This window comes from Mus caroli, unplaced genomic scaffold (assembly GCF_978045245.1).
Source record: "Mus caroli unplaced genomic scaffold, Mus_caroli_1 scaffold_1, whole genome shotgun sequence".
Lineage (NCBI taxonomy): Eukaryota > Metazoa > Chordata > Mammalia > Rodentia > Muridae > Mus > Mus caroli.
This window is the reverse complement of record NW_028227256.1, coordinates 116,256,765-116,278,994: the sequence shown is the minus strand read 5'-3', so window position 1 is coordinate 116,278,994 and position 22,230 is coordinate 116,256,765. Positions and strand designations below refer to the sequence as shown.

Below are 22,230 nucleotides of genomic sequence, written 5' to 3'. Positions count from 1 at the left end.
CCTTTGAATCCTATAGCTGTCTGCTTATAGTATAGCCAGTGACCTAAGGTAGCAAATTAAAGACAGTTGGAAGGTTGTTGGAATAATGAAATCACTTTGAAAAGTAATAGTTAGCTAAGAATTGTGGTGTACACTTTTAATCTCAGCACTTGGGAGACAAAGGCAGAACCTCTGAGATTGAGACCAACCTGGTTTACAAAGTGAGGTCCAGGATAGCTAGGGCTACACAGAGAAACTCTGTCCCAAAGAAGAAATAGAAGTCGTAATTGGGAATGAAGAAAAGCGAATGAGTGCTGGAGCGAAGTAGGAGATAAAGCATAGGCTGTATTGATGTGGCTATAGATAGTTGAGTGAAATTTCAGGGAATAGACTTAAACCAACTCATTCCAGCAGCATTTTTAAATTCTAGGTGATTTTCCACATAGTTTACTAAGTTGCTAAGTTATATTGATCTCCAGATTTTAAAACTACCTTATTCCTTTGTATAAACCCCAGGGCATCCGATTAATTATGTCATAATTTTGTATTTTTGGTAAACATTTTTCCCCTTCCTTTTCTCCCTCTTGCTCCGGCCCTGCTCATTCCGGGCCATTAGGTTCTTTATTTGTTTCTCATTACAGATGGTTGTGAGTCACCATGTGGTTGCTGGGATTTGAACTCATGATCTCTGGAAGAGCAGTTGATGCTCTCAACTGCTGAGCCATCTCATCAGCCCTTTGGTAAACTTTTATTCTAGTAGTTTGTTTTATTATTCCTAGTGTGCACTGGTAAATTATTATATCATGTAGGCATTTTTACCTTTTCCTGTCCAGTCTTTATTCTTCTGTTTGTTCATCATTATTTCCTATTCATTGTTGTACTGCAAGGGATCACTAGGACATGGCTTAATAGCAGTAACAAGGGAGGTTTGTCTTTTTCCCCATCTGAACCTTTCACTATCAACTGTGCTGTGAGCCCTAGGTGTTTTGTTTTTGTTTTTCTTTTAAAGCTAAATAAACATAATCGAAGCATTATTTATATAAAATAAAATTTAATATCTATCCATAGTGAAAAACCAAGGCAAAAGTACCCTTTCAGTATGAAAAAGAATATTTGCTAAACACCAGCTGATTTGCCTCAGGGAAATGAAATGAAATGAAAGTATACATCCACTGGAATCAATGAAGTAAATATTTCTAGTTGGTCTGCTGGCAGAGATAAGAATTTCAAGGCAATGCACTTAGCTACCTGAGAAACTGAGTTAAATCGCAACTCCGAGGACTATGAATATTACGAAAGAGTTCAAGGTCAGCCTTGATGAGACCCCATCTCAAATTTAAATGTATAGAAAGGCTTGGAAATGTATTTCAGTGGTAATGCACTTGCCTAGCATGTATAAAGTCTTAGGTTCAATCCCCAGAACCTCAACATAGACAAATAATTGGTGATTATTATCAACTATTGGTAGTAATATAGTACAAAAGGTAACTTCTTGTAAACAGACATTTGTTCTTATAGTTTCAGCACACAGGATGCCAAGGAAGAATTGTGAATATTTGTGTGTGTATGTGTATGTGCATATAGTGTTGGGCAGTCAGAGAACAACTTGGTAGTAGTTAGTTCTTTCCTTCCACTATTTGAGTTCATCTACCTTGGATGGTCAGATTTGGTGGTGCCTTTATCCACTAAGCCATTTTGCTGGGTCTTTACTCCTTTTCTAAAACTTTCTGGCTGTTTCTTGTTGTTGTTTTGGTGTAGTCTGGTATTTTTTGTTGTTGTCGTTGGGGAACTCTTGGATCCTTCTACAGAAACACAGTATATAATCTCTCAGCAAAAGTCCACATGGCTTATAAGTCTGCGCTTGTCTGGACCTTAGCTTCTCACTGATTTCTCCCTTTCAAAACTCACCTTCAGTTATCTACAGTTCTATCTTTCTGTCTTCTGACATCTCAAGCATATTGCCTGCCTTATAAACAGGGTTTGCCGTTGGCCAAAGAACTAGGAAGGTTCTTATCTACTGCAGTTATGTTTTGTTTGTTTGTTTTGTTTTTCAAGAATAGATTTGCTTTTTTCCACTTTTGTTTACAGCACATAGTATATCTGTGCTGGTATGTTCATGCCAGGAAATCTTAAGAAGGATTAGAAAAATCAAGCCAGAGGGATACCTCCAGAGGGTGGTGAGAGGAGAAGGGTAAAGATGTTATTTGAAGAAGTTAATGTCCCAAAGCCCCCCAAATTGAAGAAATATCTGGGTGGTTAAAAACTGTTAGCAAACCGGGTGGTGGTGGTGGCATACACATTGAATCCCAGCACTTGGGAGGCAGAAACTAGGGGATCTCTGACAGTTCGAGGTCAGCCTGGTCTACAAAGCAAGTTTCAGGACAGCCTGTTATACAGAGACCCTTTCTGGAAAAACACCTGTTGGCAAAGAGAATCTTGAAAGAAGTGAGAGAGAAATGACTCAACAGGTGCAGAGGATCTTCATTGTAATAGGTAATCTTGGTACAAACCTTGCAAGCCAGAGGCAGTGGAATATATAGTTAAAATAGTAGAAAAAAAACACAGTAACAGACAGAGTCTCTATCCAGCAAAATTACTTCAAGTGTGAGGGAATGCCAAGTCTGATACCTGTTGTCTCAGAAGGCTTGGATATAAAGCCAAGCTGGTTACATCGTAAGATTTAGTCACAAAACAAAATAAGGGCTAGGGTGGAGGTTAAGGCATTCTCATCTCAGGTAAATGACAGTGGAGGGAATTCATTACCACTAGATTTACCTTAAATGCTTAGGGTACAGCCTTCAAGTTGAAGTGGAAAAGGACTGGACGGTACATTAAGGCAACATTATAAGTTTTCCCACAGGATTCATTACTTTTGTGACACAATATCTGACAGAAACACTGAAGAAAACAGTTATTTCAGCTTACAGCCCATGAGGGGCTAGTTCATCATGACAGGGGATAGAGAAGCAGGGCACAGTGGCTCACATCTCGGTGAGCCAGGAACTAGACAAATGTGGACACTAACTAGTTCTTAAAACTTAGCAACAGCATAGCAATTCCTCACCAGATATTGAGAGTCAGACTATGCACTCTGTCTATACTCCAAAGATGGAAAGTATTCACACACACACACACACACACACACACAAAATCTTACAGAAAAATTCAAATAAAAATCAGTATTTAACAAAATAGATGCCAACATTTTAAGAAAGTCAAGGCCATGAACTAGATTTACCTAAGCGGATAAACCATATTTTATATTGGGGAGAACAACCTGTAAAGATAAATAGTACCAATCTTGGGGGTAAAGAGATAAATTGAATTTTTATATAGGAATTGCATATAACAGGACTTGTTACATTAATAAGGACACAATAAATGTTAAAATAGAACATCTTTCAGTGCTTGCCATACTAATGAGGACTTGAGTTTGATATTACAGGAACCCCGTGAAAAAGCTGAACACAGCAGTGCATGTTTATGATCTCAACAGTGAGGAAGCAGAGACAGGAGGAGCCTTGTGATTTACTGGCCTTATTTCAAAATATAAAGTGAAGGGTTAGCAAGGTGGCTCAGTGGGTAAATGTGCTTGCTGCCATACCTAATGACCTGAGTTTGATCCCTGGGACCCATGTGGTAGAAAGAGAGATATGACTCCTACAAGTAGCCTTTGACCTCAGTGTCAACACAATGGTGTACTTATGTGCACCCAAAAAAAGTAATCTTTTTTTTTTTAAAAAGAAAGGTGTTGAATGATTGAGAAGAACACCAAACATTGATTTCTACCCTCCACATGTACCCATGTACCACACACAGACTCCAGTGTGGCATGATTAAATATATACCATACCCACAAGATCAAAAAAGAACAAGTTTGGAAATTATACTTGCAATAGTTTTTTTAAAAAAAAAAAACCAACCCTGGTATCCACTAGTTAAGATACACAGTAGGTGCTGTGGAAGTTAAGGCTTTCAACATAATGACAATAGTGTCAAGTTTAATCTGACAATCACATAATCTTTTTCTCATGAACTTTTTCCAGAATATTAGCATATATTGACCACATTGGGGCAGAATTTTCTCCTTGTTCAGTTCTCCTTCAAAGTAAAATATTCTGATAAAAGAAACACAAATACTTAAATAAATGTGGGGACACAACTTAGAAATAATATAATAATAAGCATTGAGAAACTTAACAACATTCATGAATGACATCAGTGAGACAGGACTTAGGGTCTTGAATAAAACCATGAAGGTGGAACTCTAATAACATGTAGTACTAGACTGTTAAATGGCAGAGTTCACGATAAAAAGATCATTGAATCAAAAAATCCTTGTGAGAGACTCAGTCTCAGAAAAGATGCATGGCTGCTGAGGAACACTATCCAAGATTGTCCTCCAGTTGTCACGTACATACGTCCTCCTGTTCCAGCACACATGCTCATGCAGACATACAGGTATATCCACGTACATGTGTACATGTGCATACTTGCATATATGAATATGCATACAAAATAAAATGGTTTATGTATTTCAGAATATACTCAAGGCTTGAAAACATCTGTATACACAAAAATTTGTGCTTAGATGTTTATAGAACTATTACTCATAAAGAACAGAATAACCTAACCCCAAAAGGGACACATCTATGGATTAGAATATTAATCACCAATAGAATGCAGTTTGTGTAGTTAGTTTTAGTTGTCAACTTGATACAATCTAGAATTGACTGGGAAAGGTGTTCCAGTGAGGGACTAAGTTGGCCTGTGGGCATGCCTGTGTGAGATTTTCTAGACTATGTTAATTGATATGGGAAGGAGAGCCTAAAAGTAGGTATTGTGATTCCACGGGTCCTGGACTGTATTAAAAGAAGAATGTGAGCAAAGCACAAACACAAATGTTATTTTATTGCTGTTTGCTCTTAATCCTGGATGTGATGTAAATACCTAGCTGCTTCAAGCTCCTGCAGCTGTGATTTCCCTTCTGTTGTGGACTTCTAGTGGACCTGGAACTGTGAGCTAAAACAAATCCCTTCTCCTTTACATTGCTTTTGTTGATGTATTTTATCACAATTAGAAACAAACCTAAGACACAGTGATAGACCACTGTTCTCTCATTAGCATGGTACTAATTTTAAAAAGTTTATGGTACTGGGTACAGAGGTGTGGTGCCACATGATTGTATTCCTAGCACTTTGGAGTCTCTGGCAGGAGGTTTTTAAGTTCAAAGCCAAAGTTAGCTCTAAGTACTGACAGTATCTCAAAAACCGAGTCTAACATACATTGATTTTAAAGTTTTAAAAATTGTGATCAAGTTTGAATATCTTTACATACTTAAATGCTATTTATCCCCTAGTTGTGAACTTACTGTCCATTGTGTTTCTCTATTAACATTGGTCTTTTTCTTCTTGGTGTATAAGATTTTTTTCTTATGGGTTGATTTGTTTTCGAATTGTTTCATTTTGTTTTTTTACATTTACTTATTGTGAGTATATGTATGATGGTATGCACCTGTGCCACAGCACATGTGTGGGGACAAAGACCAACTTTTGAGATTCAAGCCTCCCTCTTCCCCGTGATTTTAAGGGATTAATTTCAGGTTATTAGACTTGGCTGCCAGAATCATTCTCACTGAACCATCTTTCCAGCCCCTTCCTAGGAATTTGTTTTTTGTTTGTTTTTTGGTTTTGTTTTTATTTAATGATTTTTTTTTTTTTTACTATGAACTCTTGTCATTTAACAGCCTGGCATTACATGTTATTAGTGTTCCACCTTGATGGTTTTAATCAAGACCCTAAGTCCTGTCTCACTCATGTCATTCATAAGTGTTGTTAAGTTTCTCAATGCTTATATTATTTCTAGCTGTGTCCCCACATTTATTTAAATACTTATGTTTCTTGTATCAGGATGTTTTACTTTGAAGGAGAACTGAACAAGGACATTAGGCTTTGAGTAGATTAATCTCACATTTAGATAATCATTAAAATAGTTTATGACTGTATTAGTTTGCTTTACTGCAACTGTTTGAGCAAAAGTACCTTGGGGACAAAGGAGTTTATTTCATCTTATAGGTTACAATCCAGCAGGGGACATTAAGGAAGAAGTGTGACGCAGAAACCCTGAAGAAATTTTGCTTACTGGCTTGCTCCCATATTCATTCTTGACTCCCTTTCTAATGCAGCCCAGATGTACCTGCCTAGGAATAGTATCACCTTCTACATCACTAGCAGTCAGTAAACATTACTTCTAATTTACTGTTTCTCATTAAACCCTTTTCAAGAATGCAATCTTCAAGTGGAGTAGATTTTCAATAACTGATATGCTACTTCTTCAGGGAAAAAAGAAATCTCTCTTCTTTATTTTTTCAGAGGTGGCTGGATCCAAACAAACCAATAAGGAAGCAGCTAAAGAGTGAGCATACGTATTATTTACTTGATGTTTTGCAAATATGCCTTATAAAGATGATGGACTAATATAATCTGATTAATTATAGCTGTTTTTGTTAATTCTAGGAGGATCACCTTACAATTTGAACTTTAGAGTCAAGTTCTTTGTAAGTGACCCCAACAAGTTACAAGAAGAGTACACAAGGTTGGTTTATGGAACTATTTCTTTTGAGAACATTATCGGAGATCTAATATGAAAAAATAAAATTAACTAGGCCAAAAATAAATAACCATGCTAAAAATGTGAACTTCCAAACCAGCATATAGAAAGTTTATAAATGTCCCAAGGTAACTGTTTCCTCCATGAACGAGAGAGCAATTAGGAGTTGGACACCCAGAGCCAACTCATCCATCCCAGGCAGCACTGCAGGACTTACAGGAAGAAGTGAGGTGGCACTGGAATGCATCCAAGGCATTCTGAATGGTGAGAGTTTCTGGGGTGTGGATATATAGCCATGCAAAAGCATATTCTTGTCTTTTTCTCTCTTTTCACTAAGTACAACATAAAATTTCTAAAATATGCCTATTGCCATCATGTGCAGGAGGCATTTTTTTAAAATTTTTTTAAAGATTTATTTAATCATTATATGTAAGTACACTGTAGCTGTCTTCATACACACCAGAAGAGGGCGTCAGATCTCATTACAGATGGTTGTGAGCTATCATGTGGTTGCTGGGATTTGAACTCTGGACCTCTGGAAGAGTGAGTAGTCAGTGCTCTTAACCGCTGAGCCATCTCTCCAGCCCACCAGATGTACACTGAACTTTATAAAAGATGTTGCAGGGATAAAGCACATTTGGCATCTATTTGCCCATTTTACTGCACGTTCTAAGTCTTTTTTTTTTCCTTTTTAATTCTTTTAAGGTTTATTTATTCGGGGTGGGGAAATGGCTCAGCAGTTCAGAGCACTGACTGCTCTTCCAGAGGACCTGAGTTCAATTCCCAGTAACCATATAGTGGCTCACTACAATCTATAATGAAATCTGATGCCCTCTTCTGGTGTGTCTAGGGTGTACTCACATTAAATAAATAAATAAATAAATAAATAAATAAATAAATAAATAAATAAATAAAAATAGGATGTTTAGGGTGTACTCACATTAAACAAACAAACAAACAAACAATTTTTTGTTTAAAAGGGGGTGAGCAGGAGAGATGACTCAGCGGTTAAGAGCATTGACTGCTCTTCCAGAGGTCCTGAGTTCAATTCCAAGCATCTACATAGCTCAAAACCATCTGTAATGGGATCTGATACCCTTTTTTGGGTGTGTCTGAAGAGAGCTACAGTGTACTCATTAAGTGAAATAAATAAATTTTTTAAAAAATTTATTTATTTTTATGTATATGAGTACACTATTGCTCTCTTCAGACACACCAGAAGAGGGCATTGGATCCCATTACAGATGTGTGGTTACTGGGAATTGAACTCAGGACCTCTGCAAGAGTAGTCAGTGCTCTTAACGGCTGAGCCATCTCCTCAGCCCCCACATTCTTTTTTTTTTTTTTTTTTTTTTGGATTTTCGGGACAGGGTTTCTCTGTGTAGCCCTGGCTGTCCTGGAACTCACTTTGTAGACCAGGCTGGCCTCGAACTCAGAAATCCACCTGCCTCTGCCTCCTGAGTGCTGGGATTAAAGGCGTGCGCCACCATGCCCGGCTAGCCCCCACATTCTAAGTCTTACCTTGTCACTTCTACTTAAGAAAGTACTCAAGAATGACCCATATGATCATTTCAGCCGTTTCCTTGAGAATTAGGTAAAATGTTTAGGGTATAAGTTAGAAAAATAATGACAGTCATTACAGTAAGCTGTATAAGTGCAGATTACTATATTTGGTGAAATGCAGAATTAGTAATTTAAATGAAAAGAATTAGAACACTATTCCCTTTGTACACTTCCCAGGTATAAGGACATAGGTGGTAATTCATCCCAGCCAAAAAATCTTTGACCTTCAGTCTGTCCGGCCTGCAGGTTGTGCTGGGACAGGGGTAGCGCAGAACTTGTGGGAATGGCCAACCCATGAGTGGTTCAGTTTACCCCTACACCACAAGTGGGAGTCCAAGCCTGACAATGCCTGGATGGCTTCTCAGCATTACTTTAGTGATGCAATAGAATGGAGTACCAGAAGAATAAAGCTATTGAATTAGTATACACTGCTATTTCTCGATATTTGTAGAGTTCTCAATAATAATTGGAGCTTTTAAATGACAAAACCAAAACAACAACTATAATGACAATAATAAAAGCTTTTTATTCTTCTCTCATGTGTTACTCCCAGTCTCCCACTACTCACAGTCTCTCTGCTTACTTAATATCTCCCCCAGATCAACTCCTCCTCTGTTTCCCTACAGAGGCCATGTTTATTGCTTCAGTTTCTGTGAGCTCCTATGAGCCCTGATAATTGATTCTGTGTGCTGTGTTCTTGTGATGTCCTCTGGCTCCTACAATCATTCCTTCTCTTCTGCAGGGTTCCTCTGGCTTTGCCTAGGGTCTGGCTGTAGGTCTCTGCATCAGCTCCCATCAGTTGCTGGATGATGCACCTCTGGTGATAATTGGGCTAGGCTATGAGAATAGCAGAGTATAGTTGTGGATCATGGCTGTCCTGGTTTCTGGCCAACCAGGCAGTGTCAGGCATGGGTTCCCACTTGTGGTGTGGGCTTAAATGAAACCATTCATGTGTTGTTCACTCTCACAAGTTCTGTGCTACCCTTGCCCCAGCACATCTTGTAGGTCAAGATTGTAGGTCAAATTTTTGTGGCTAGGTTGATGTTAAAAATGTAGTTCTTGAAAATCTTTTATGTTTGCTGATGCTTTTTTTGATGATAAGAGGACCCTGGAGTACAGGTGCCATGTTTGACAGATGGAATATTTGCAACCACTAATAAATGTCTTTAGTTTACTGTCATAGCTCTTAGGTTTTGTGTTGCTTTGTTCTTCCTTTACAACCATGCTTCATTTTGTCTCACAATGCAATTTACACATGACATTTAGCAAGTATATTGCTGATGGTATTTTTTGGGGGGGGTTGTTTGTTTTTTGAGACAGGGTTTTTCTGTGTAGCCCTGGCTGGCCTCGAACTCAGAAATTCGCCTGCCTCTGCTTCCCAAGTGCTGGGATTAAAGGCGTGCGCCACCATGCCCAGCCTTTCTTTCTTTCTTTCTTTCTTTTTTTTGATGTTAAATATTTAAAATAATCTTTTATCATTGTAAGTAATATTCAGAATATTAAAATTTTTCCTAATTTTGCAGGAACTCCAAGGAAATTAGTCAGAATTAATGAACAGTTTTAATTATAAAACACTATAAATTACTTTTCATTTCCAGCTACATTTATAACACAGTTAAAACATCAATTACAATGAGATTTCTAACATTTTTTAATGTTTATGATATTTGTTAATACTAAACTACTGTCAGTTATATTGTCATAGTTATTTCCCTTGTTGCTTTGATTAAATACTTGACTAGAAACAACTTAAGGGAAGAGGGCTTATTTTTACTTGGAGTTTAGGATTGATTACAGGCCATCATGACAGGATAGGCAAGGCAGAAAGAGCTCGAGGCAGCTTGTGTTGTTAACATCCATAAGCAGAAAGCAGACAGAGAACAGAATGCAGGCCTGGGTTAGTAAACCTCACAGCCTGCCTTCACTTCTTGAGCAAGGCTCTGACTTGTTAAGGTTTCACAACCTTCCACAAGAGCAGCACCAGCTGGATACCAAGTGTTCAAATACCTGAGCTGGGGAGGGGGGGGGGCATTTTACATTCAAAGCACAGCCAGGTTCAATATTCAGTTTACACAGAAAACTGGATTTCCTATTAGAACTTAAATGTGTGCCTGTGTGTAATAGCATATACTGGAAATAATGGGTATATTTCACTGATAATTGAGTCAGAACTTGAAGAAAGTAAAAAAAAGTAAGCAGTTGAGAATTGTGCTTGAGCTGTCAGGATAGGAGACCAGTTTTATTTTTATTAGATATATTGTTTAATTTCAAAGTTCTTCATCTCTCATAAATATTACTATTGTTAAGTTATGGTACATGACCACATTTCATTTAATCATTATACTATACAAAAGTATTTCTCTACCCTGATTAATAAGTTAGAATTTAGATAGGTAGATATTTTGATATGTCTGTTTGCTTAGATGTTCTGATGCAATGTGACTCAAATAAGTGCAACATATATACATTCCTCAGTTAATTCTAGTGTTTTAGCAAGGGAGCCAGGGCTGTTGAACAATTTAGTGTTAGGCTAAAGAATATGGCTCAGTGTTAAAAGCATATACAGTTTTTACAGAGTACTCTACTTTGGTTCCCAGTACCCATGTCAGGTGGCTTACAGCTGCCTGTAACCCTGATTCTAAGGAGATCCCTCTCTGACCTCTGTGGGCACATGTAGTCATGTAGTCATACCCACACACTGATATATACAAGCATAGACAATGGTTCCAGATTTTGTTCTTAATGGGTTTTCTGTATGTGCAAGTGTGCTTGTCTCTTAAGTGTGTATAGGTTTCTTGTGCTTTCTCTTTGAATGTTTATTTATTTGTTTGTTTGTGTGTTTGTCTTGACTGATTCTAGTTTGTGATTATATTATTTATTATTATTATTTAGATGCACACTTTTCTTTTTTTAAGGTATTTTTAATTAGATATTTTCTTAATTTACATTTCATATGCTATCCCCAAAGCCCCCTATACCCTCCCTGCTCCCCAACCCACCCACTCCTGTTTCCTGGCCCGGGCATTCCCCTGTACTGGGGCATATATGATCTTTGCAATACCAAGGGCCTTTCCTCCCATTGATGGCCAAATAGGCCATCCTCTGCTACATATGCAACTAGAGACAGAGCTCTGGAGGGTACTGGTTAGTTCATATTGTTGGGAAAGGATCTTTACCAATCCTAAATCAGATAGGGGACTAATATCCAATATATAAAGAACTCAAGAAGATGGACTCCAGAAAATCAAATAACCCTATTAAAAATTGGGGTACAGAGCTAAACAAAGAATTCTCAACTGAAGAATACCAAATGGCTGAGAAGCACTTGAAAAAAATGTTCAACATCCTTAATCAAATCAAGTCAAAACAACCCTGAGATTCCACCTCACACCAGTCAGAATGGCTAAGATCAAAAATTCAGGTAACAGCAGATGCTGGTGAGGATGTGGAGAAAGAGGAACACTTCTCCATTGTTGGTGGAATTGCAAGCTGGTACAATCAATCTGGAAATCAGTTGGCGGTTTCTCAGAAAATTAGACATAATACTACCGGAAGATCCAGCAATTCCTCTCTTGGGCATATACCCAGAAGATGTTCCAACTTGTAATAAGGACACATGCTCCACTGTGTTCATAGCAGTCTTATTTATAATAGCCAGAAGCTGGAAAGAACCCAGATGGCCCTCAACAGAGGAATGGATACAGAAAATGTGGTACATTTACACAATGGAGTACTACTCAGCAATTAAAAACAATGAATTCATGAAATTCTTAGGCAAATGGATGCATCTGGAGTATATCATCCTGAATGAGGTAACCCAAACACAAAAGAACACACATGATATGCACTCACTGATAAGAAACTGAGAATATACAAGATACAATTTGTAAAACACATGAAACTCAAGAAGAAGGAAGACCAAAGTGTGGATACTTTGTTCCTTCTTAGAATGAGGAACAAAATACCCATGGAAGGAGTTACAGAGACAAAGTTCGGTGCTGAGATGGAAGGAATGACCATACAGAGACTGCCCCACCCAGGGATCCATCCCATAAACAACCACCAAACCCAGACACTATTTCATATGCCAGCAAGATTTTGCTGACAGGACCCTGATATAGCTGTCTCTTGTGAGGCTATGCCAGTGCCTGGCAAATACAGAAGTGGATGTTCACAGTCAGCTATTGGATGGAACACAGGGCCTCTAATGAAGGAGCTAGAGAAAGTACCCAAGAAGCTAAAGGGATCTGCAACCCTATAGGTGGCACAACAAGATGCCTGCTTTCTAATAAGAAATAGAAAGGGAGAAAATCTATTTTCAAATAAAGAAAAGAAGAAATACTTAGTGTGGTGATCCTGATTATTAGCAAGTTGCTACCTTTTTGGGAATAGTTTCCCTTTCACACACAAACAAAAGAATGTTTGCTCTTCCTCCTTACTTTGAGATAGAAACCATTTTAAATTAGCGGGAAGAAAAAGCAGTGGCATCAGAAGTCTTCCATTGTAATGAGTGTACGTTAGTGTTGGCAAGTACCAGTATTAGTAGAAGTGATTTGTCTTTAACTCCTGAAACATGCACACAGTTAACTAAGGCTCACCCAGGGTTTAGAATTTTGACCCAGTTCCTTGGCTACTTTAGAACTTGCCTTCTGGTTTTTAATCTAATAATTCCCATCTTTAACCAAAGTTAAATGGTATGTAAATTATTTTCAGTAAGTATAAGTACTATTTTTATAGAATTTTACAAATATACCAAGGATATATATTAACTTTAATTCACAGCTATATAACATTTTATACTAAAGGCCTTTTAGATTTTTTTTTTAAAAGATTTATTTATTTATTATATGTAAGTACACTGTAGCTGTCTTCAGATACTCCAGAAGAGGGCGCCAGATCTCGTTACGGATGGTTGTGAGCCACCATGTGGTTGCTGGGATTTGAACTCTGGACCTTTGGAAGAGCAGTTGGGTGCTCTTACCCACTGAGCCATCTCACCAGCCCTAGATTTTTTTTCTTCTTCTTTTTAGTGGTTTTAGGCCTTATGTTTAGTGGTTTTATGACTTATGTTACCAGTCCCATCTTAAAGTTTTGATTATGAAATCAAATAGATTTGATAGGATTGTACTGTGCTGAATAAAGTAAATAATATTTATGTTGAGTTTTGAATCTTTAAAAGCTGACTGAAGTCCATAAATCCCTGTTTAATATTTAATATCATGGCATTTGTTTTTATGCCAGTATTTTCAGCACAGGTGATTTTGCCCAGGTATTGACTAACTTACCCTCTATCAGGGACAGATGGACAGTGCCATCTTGTAAGGACCTCAGCAGTGTATCATGTTCATGTTAAAGGAAGGTGATTGTTTAAACACTTTAATACCAGAGCTATAGTAGAAGACAGAATTCAATTAATTTTCTGATGAAAGAGCTTTCTTAACTCCAGTGGAAGTAGGTAGTTGTTTTTCCCCAGGAAGGTTAAGAAGAAAATGATCTGTACATAATAGGCCTGTGCTTGTCCTGACTTTCTGTTTGCACAGAAAGGATGGTTTTTTTTTTCCCCACTGGTTTCTAGTGTGCTCTTTCGCTCCTGTGTCATTGATGCTTAAATTGTCTATGCTTCCAGTTCTTCTTGCATGAACCAGTGTTCAGACGGTTGCTTTTAAGTCTTTTCTCCCTGGAAGCAGAGATCTTAGAAGTCTGAGTTGGTTTATAATACAAATAAGATACTCAGATGTAAAGTTCCATATAGTAATAATTTTTAAAGATTCGTAATCAATTCACAAAATCTTATTTCTGGCATCTTTCCTAATGTGTACATATGCTGAATTTATATGTGCTAATGAGTAGATAACAAAAGGAAATATTTAAATATTTAATTTTGTTAATGTAAGTATAGAGTATAGAAGAACTCAATTTGATGATTCAACTAAATATCTTCTTTTTTTAAGGTATCAGTATTTTTTGCAAATTAAGCAAGACATTCTTACTGGAAGGTGAGCTATTTTTAAGGGTTTTCTTACAGTATAGTTTAAAAATGTTTTAAATTCTGTATTAAATAACTCATGACTGATAGCTGTAATTAAATTTAAAAAATGGTTATAGGTAGTATTAGTTCCTTTTATCAGTCTTTTGTTGGGGATTTGGTTTCTTTTGTTTTTTTTTTTTGAGACATTGTCTTATTATGTAATCTAGATTGGTTTCAAACTGGCAGTCATCTCAACTTCATGAATGTTGAAATCATAGTCATGTGCCATAAAACCCAGCTTAATTAAATTCATTGTAGTTAAAATGAATGCAGATAGAAACTTCCAGTATCAGTAGTATAACAAACTACAGCATATTTAAAATTATATTTATCCTTGAGTTGTATATTTTCTCTTTTGTCTTACTAGATTATCCTGTCCTTGTAACACTGCTGCCCTTTTAGCATCATTTGCTGTTCAGTGTAAGTATCAGTCTACTTTAAATCAAGTTGCTTATGGTTTTGTAGTTTATATTGATAACACATTGCAGGAGTTCTTAAGATGTATAGGAAGTAGAAACTACTGAGGTAATTCAATGAATGTCTAGGTGGTTAGCAATTATTTTTATGTGAATTATTGCAACTTGTTTAATGTAACACTACAAACACATTCATTTCATAATTATGTATGAATTAATGACATTGCTGATGTAGTATAATTAAAGTATTAAAGTGTGATCATTTTCTTTTTCTTATTAGCTGAACTTGGAGACTACAATCAGTCAGAAAACTTGGCAGGCTACCTCTCAGATTATTCTTTCATTCCTAATCAACCTCAAGATTTTGAGAAAGAAATTGCAAAGTTACATCAGCAGCACGTGTAAGCATTTGTTTAATCTTCTGTTTGATAAGCTTTATAGACAACTATGGTGGTTTGAATAGAAATGGCCCCCATATACTCATGTGTTTGAATGCTTGGACCTTAGGGAGTAGCACTAACAGGAGGTGTGGCCTTGTTGCAGTAGGTGTGGCCTTGTTGGAGGAAGGGTATCAGTGTGGAGGTGGGCTCTGAGGCCTCCTAGCTTAGCCTATACCCAGTGTGGCACACAGTCTTCTTTGCTGCTTGAGGATCAGGATGTGTGTAGAACTCTCGGCTCTTTCAGCACTGTCTGTCTGTACACTGCCATGCTCCCCACAAGATGATAATGGATGAAATCTCCGAAACTGTAAGCCAGTCTCAATTAAATGCTTTCCTTTATAAGAGTTGCCATAGTCATCATAGCAGTGACTCTTATCTAAGACAGAAACCTTTCTAGAGGGAAGAGTGTCTTATATCATTCTTAATTTTATTGTTGTATTTGATATAGGAATTTCTACTATCATTATAAAGAAATACGTGGATGATTTATATTAAAAGCATTTCATTGTTAATTTATCACATATATGTGCTTTGTTTTTATTTCTGTAACAACCATAAATTATATGTAAATAGTTTATGTTGTATTTAATATTTAATCTTAATTGGCGGTTTCTACCCTGGTTAGATTATTCAGTTCCCAGATAAAAGACACAACTTTTATATTTATAATCATTTTAATGCACTAGAGCTGGGTAGATATCTACTCTCTAAGCTATTATGTCTACTTTCTGGTCAGTAACCCCAAGTTATAACTTGTTCTGTTCCATCTGGCTGCTCTTAACTCCACTTAGCCAGTTCTCATGGCCATGTTTTCATGACTTACCTAACCCATACATAGCGTCTTCTCTTCTCTCCACCTTCTTTTCCCTCTTCCTCTTCATGGTCCTCCTCAGACCTAGGAACTGAAACCCTACCTACTTCTCTTTTGCCTAGCTATATCATCTTTATTGAAACAATAGTAGTAAATTAATGAGCAAGGCTACATAGTATCACTTTCCTTGTGTGAGGATTCTCTTGTCCCTGAGGCAACCAGGGCCAGTATTTAGAATTACAATACATAGCAACAGACCAAACCTCAACAATTACCCTTAAATTAAAAACTTAATTAAAAACTGTGGAATATCTATCTTTAGCTTTCTGGCCCAGAATATCTCATAGACCTTTTGTGAAGCAGGAATTAAGAAGGACTGACTCACTTACCCTGTCTTTGCAGAGCTTGGCAGTTGACTTCCCTGTATCTGCTTGTCCTTTCTGGATGGCACTCTGTCTGCAGATGATGTTAGGGCATTTTCTTTCCCCAGTGGCTATCATGCCATGATTGAAGTAACTCCCTATGGGGGTTTCTGAAGCTCATCATTCTTTCCCAAGTAGAATGGGTTACTGCCAGGAGTTGACATGTCTCAATATTAAAACAAATTTTAAATAATAATTTTAAATAATAATATTGTGTTTAAATGCTGTATTCTGTGAACTTCTAAGGTTTTTGAAGAACTATAGTGTATCTAAATAAATAAACATTGTCTGTCTCCAGCTAGCTATTATCTGTGCAACCCCAGGATGGATATTTCTGTGGTAATATAGACTAGTGTCTTACAAGACCATGAGCTTGATTGACTCTTAATTTGTATTACTTAATTATCCTAAACAGTTTGTAATCACAGCTATTAAAAGGATTGGGACTAAGCCTTGTACCTTAAATGAATTGCATAAGGATAATACCTATATAAGAGTTGAACCAGGGGGCTGGTGAGATGGCTCACTGGGTAAGAGCACCCAACTTCTCTTCTGAAGGTCCAGAGTTCAAATCCCACCAATCACATGGTGGCTCACAACCATCCGCAACGAGATCTGGCGCCCTCTTCTGGAATGTCTGAAGACAGCTACAGTGTACTTACATATAATAAATAAATAAATCTTTAAAAAAAAAAAGAGTTGAACCATACATATATTATGTCATAACAAAATTAATCTTAAATTTTGTATCAGTATACAAAGATACCAATGAAAACCTAAACCTGTATCAATATACAAAATTCTGTACCAATGTAACAAAATATAACCTCAAATTTGCATCAAAATATAAAGATTTCTACCAATGTAAGATTATGGCTTTAAAGTGTTATTTGCTTTAAGAGTAGATTCAATAACCTACCCTGTTTATCTAATTTCTTATATTTCTATATACCCGTTTCTTCCTTTTAACCCCTTTCCTTACCTAATAAAGAAAGATAGAAAATAGGAAAGGAAAGAGAAACCCCTGAATCTGTCCTCCTCCCTGTCAAAGACCATAATTATTTGTAAATCATCCCCTAAAATGCTAACATATCTATCTATAACTCATGAAATGTCCAAAATTATCCACTGAAACTTAAGGGAGTGGGAGAACAGTCTTCTTATAATTGTTTCCTGCTGAACTGGGGTGAAGATTTCCTTTTTGGTGACCCAAGAGAATTAGAAAAATGGTTAAGTCAAAGAAAGCTTACTGGCCTAATTCGTTGTCCAGTCTTAATATGTTGATTAAGTGAAGTCTTGAATGGATCAGTCTGAAAGGCTGGATAAACAGAGGTCATCTGGGATTAGCAGTCCTTCCTGAAGCTGTTCCAGACGCAAGTTTCTGGAAACAGCATCAGTTTAAGACAGGACCACAGAGCTGAAACAGCAGGTCTTAGAATCTCAACATCTTGGAAGTGAAGTCTGTCAGGGATGCCCTCCTGGTCTTTCATTCTGTAATATATAAACCTTACAAGTAATATATAGTTCTATTTATATGGAATGTGCACAGTATACCGATCAATTAAAGATGATTTTCTGCTCCTTGTTTGAACAGGTGAAAAATAACTGTGTCTTTCCTTAGAAGTTACTTTGATCATATGACCAAAATGTAAATATAAATCTCCATTTTTGCCATATGAAAGGATGGTATGTAATAATAAATCGTGAGAATTCTATAGCCAACAAGATTTATTTGCTATGTATAGCTGAAGTTCTGGCAGGAGATATTTTCCTGTCTAGCCAGTTTCAGACCTGTCCACAAATGGAGGGATCAGCAAGTATCACCTGTTTGTTTGGCCTTCTTGATTTTCTCCTATCTGCTGCCAAAATGTTCAGGGAGTCTTCTTTTATCAAATCCGATCCTTATTATTTTGGAAGGAATCCAAAGCCTTTTTTTCTTTCCTGTTAACACAAATACAGAGCCTCTCTCCCAACATAGCATGGTCTTTTTTCTTCCAGCCGAAAATCATTAAAAAATATAGATTGACCCAATTTGGCAGGCCCTTTTCTACTTAGGTCTGCTCCATTTTGACCTCTTTCAAAGAAGAATTACAATACCATCATAACCATTGAACATATAACTACCTTCATTTGATAATTTAAAACAGTTAAAACATTTTAAAACAATTATTATTCATTGAGACAGGGTTTCTCTGTGTAGCCTGGGGTGACTTGAATTTGCTTTGTAGATTAGGCTGGCCTTGAACTCACAAAGAATGTATTTGTCCTTGCCTTTGTCTCTCATGTATTGAGACCAAAGGCCAGGATTTATTAATTAGTTGTCTATGTACCCATGAAAACGTATCAGTTCCCATTTCTTTCTTCCTTCCTTGTAGATTAATATCTTTGTGAATAAATATATCTATATTTCTCTTTCTCTTTAAATACATTAATCAAATATCTTTCTCTGTTTTCACATTTGTTTAAATTTCCATCCACTTACTATATAAACATATTCCCAAGCAACCTTGTGTCTGGTTTTGCCTTGGCTGTGTGTCATGTGCTAGGGTAAGTCATAATCAGCTCTCCTTCGGGATTCCACATTTAAAGAGACTGGTTGCTAACTACAGCATGACACCCTATTGTAAGTTAACTCTTACATGTTGTCTTCAGTTCTCCTGTGGGAACCCCACATTCCAAAGAGACAAGCTAGCTGTTCAGAGTAGCGTGAAACTCTATTCCATGTTAGTTCTCATGAACATAGCTTTTCTTTTTCTGTTGGATGAAAGCAAAACAACTCTGTCCTAACCCCAACTCTGGGTTCCCATAATGACCAGTATATCTTTCCTAAGGCAAAATGCTTTTTGGCAACAGAAAAGCATTTTCTTTTGATTTGAAATTATAAAACATACCTTATGGGAATAAATATACCCATATTTTCCACTTTTTTATTTAAATTTAAGACTGATATATATTAATTACTTAGTTCTTTAAACAAATAATTTTAGGGGGTTGGAGAGATGACTCACTAATTGTTGCTCTTACAGAGAACCCAAGTTTAGTTTCCAGTACCCAATCAGGTAACTCACACCTTTAAGGGATCTTGATGCCCTTTTCTAAAAGGGCTCTGTGATGGTTTGTATATCCTTGGACCGGGGAGTGGCACCATATGAAGGTGTGGCCTTGTTGGAATAGGTGTGACCTGGTTGGAATGGGTGTGTCACTGTGGGTGTGGGTATAAGATCCTCACCCTAGTTGCCTGGAAGTCAGTCTTCCACTAGCAGCCTTTGGATGAAGACATAGAACTCTCAGCTCCAGGTACCATGCCTGCCTGGGTACTGCCATGCTCCCACCTTGATGATAATGGACTGAACCTCTGAACCTGTAAGCCAGCCCCAATTAAATGTTTTGTTTTGTTTTGTTTTTAATAATACTTGCCTTGGTCATGGTGTCTGTTCACAGCAGTAAAACCCTAACTAAGACAGGCTCCATGGTATCTCCACACACGTGCACATGCCCACACATAAGCACATATGCATGTAGTTAAAAATAAAATAAAATTTAATTTTAAAAACAGGAATTTTGGAATAATGTGTTTATAATATGCAGTACACTTGACTTGGTCATTTTATTAGTTTTCAGGGTTCTGAAGTATGTTGATTCTGTTTAATAGTGAATAAAGGGGAGAAAACAATCTAATGAAATTCTTTCATTGTTTACTTGTTTACTTATTTCATTCTCAGTAGTATTCAACTTTGAGAGTATTTTTAATCTCATCATTTGTGATATTCTTTCATATTTATATACTTATGTGTATGAGTGTTCTGCATGTTGTATGTATGTCTATGGACCATGTGCCTGCCTAGTACCTACTAAGGTCAGAAGAGAGTGTCAGGACTAGAGTTACACTATTGTGAGCTACCATGTAAGGAACTGAATCTGGGTCATCTTCAAGAACAACCAGTGCTTAACTGCTGAGCCAAGTCTCCAGCTGTGTGTGACATTTTTTCAAGAACAGAATTGTTGTGTTGTTTTGATTTGATTTGGGACAGGTTCTCTCTGCAGAGCTCTGAGTATCCTGGAATGCCATGTAGTCCAACCTCAAACTCATAGAGATCCACCTGCCTCTGCTTCCCAAGTGCTGGGATTAAAAATGTGCACCACTATGTCTGAATTAACCTTAAGAATTGTTTTTTTGTTGGCTTAGAATTCATTTTGCTTTAACCTGTGATTCAGAATAGTGACAGAACAAAGATATTGTTGCATATTGGTTAGAAGTCTGAACTAGAGTTAGACTTCTTGGCTTAAACTATGTACTATCTTAGAACCTTGGCCATAGTCCTGTTTCTGTTGCTTTGTTTCCTTAGATTTAAATTTGAGAGAATTAAAATATGTTGAGTTAGAAATTCTGAATCTTCTTCTTTCTTTTTGTTTTTTGTTTGTTAGTTTTTGAAAGTTTGTTATTTTGTTATTTTCAGAAAGGGTTTCTCTTTGTATCTCTGGTAGTCCTAACTCAAGCTGTAGACCCAGCTGGCTTCAAACTCAGAATTCTGCCTGCCTCTGCCTCATAGACACTGGGATTAAAGTTATGTGCTACTACCTCCTGTCCAGAAATTCTGGGTCTTGGGACTATATAGACAAAGTTCTCAAGCTCTGCTACCTAGTAAATGGTAGGTATTAAGGAAATATTAGCTCTTACTGCCAATTTGATAATAATTTAAGTGTCTCAAAAATTAAAAAACAATAGCTCAATCCCTAATTTTGAACAGCCAATGGGCCAAGCATGGCAAATATATGTTTTTATATGTAGTACAATGTATATTTGTTTATATTGTAAATCAAAAATATCTAAATGTGTCACTGAATATTTGGATCAAACCTAGACCTTGCTCATATTAGGAAAGTGCTCTACCATTGAATTAATTGGTCAGTCTGTCTGTCAGTCTATATATTAAATATATTTAAAGTTTATATTAAGGTATAGATTAAGTATATTTAAGTCTATATTTTAAATACATGGGGAAATAATATTTTATAGGATGTGAAATTTTCTGAAATCTACTGTCTACAAATGAACACTCACATGAACAGACATTCTCAGTTTTTGTGTTGGATTTGGGATGCTTTTGCATTCTAAAGTTCTTGATACTGAATTAATTTATCCAGAAGATATGAAAATACTGTTTATTCCTTCTTGATAAAAGGTTTTTTTGACCTTGAATTTACTGTAGACTATAATGACTTAAGAATTTAACCTAGGCCAACCCTGGCCACCTTGGGCATGAACTCAGCTGATGGTCCCACGGTCCCCTGAGGACTCTAGACATTGCAGGCACCCTAGCACACTCAGGATCTTAGGATCACTGATGAGAGTCAGTCTCTAGGAAGGGCTCTGATGCCCGGGACTCAGGCAAGAGTGCCATCTTGTATCCCGGGTCTCTCAGAGACCAGTCCGCACAGGAGAGCGCGTGGGCTGCAGAATCAACAAAGCTTCTTGGACAGGGTCCCTTCCGGCTTTCATCTTCAGCCAGGAGGCAGATCTGAGCTCTAGACATCTGTGCACCTTCCCTGCAAGAGGAGGGCTTGTCTGAAGAGAGTGCTCTGACAGAATCACAGGAGGAGCAAGCTCCAGCCCAGAGACAGCTAGAACATCTAACACCAGTGATTACCAGATGGCGAAAGGCAAACGTAAGAATCTTACTAACAGAAACCAAGACCACTGGGCATCATCAGAACCCAGTACTCCCACCACAGGGAGTTCTGGATACCCCAACACACCCAAAAAGCGAGGTTCGGATTTAAAATCATATCTCATGATTCTGGTAGAGGATTTTAAGAAGGGCATTAAAAACTAACTCACTTAAAGAAATACAGGAGAACACTGCTAAACAGGTAGAAGTCCTTAAAAAAGAAACACAAAAATCCCTTAAAGAATTACAGGAGGGCTGGTGAGATGGCTCAGTGGGTAAGAGCACCCGACTGC

The 22,230-nt window shown here is 37.2% G+C and overlaps 1 protein-coding gene across 3 annotated transcripts in view; it reads left to right on the top strand.

Annotated features, from left to right (window-relative positions):
- Nucleotides 1-22,230, top strand: part of Ptpn4 (protein tyrosine phosphatase non-receptor type 4) — a 189,483-nt gene that overhangs the window by 63,801 nt on the left and 103,452 nt on the right. For all 3 annotated transcript variants that reach the window (XM_085840534.1, XM_085840532.1, XM_085840540.1), the window contains exons 4-8: nt 6,351-6,393; nt 6,495-6,573; nt 14,103-14,147; nt 14,547-14,599; nt 14,876-14,996. In XM_085840534.1, coding sequence (XP_085696660.1) covers nt 6,351-6,393; nt 6,495-6,573; nt 14,103-14,147; nt 14,547-14,599; nt 14,876-14,996 — 341 coding nt within the window. The remainder of the gene's footprint in view (nt 1-6,350; nt 6,394-6,494; nt 6,574-14,102; nt 14,148-14,546; nt 14,600-14,875; nt 14,997-22,230) is intronic.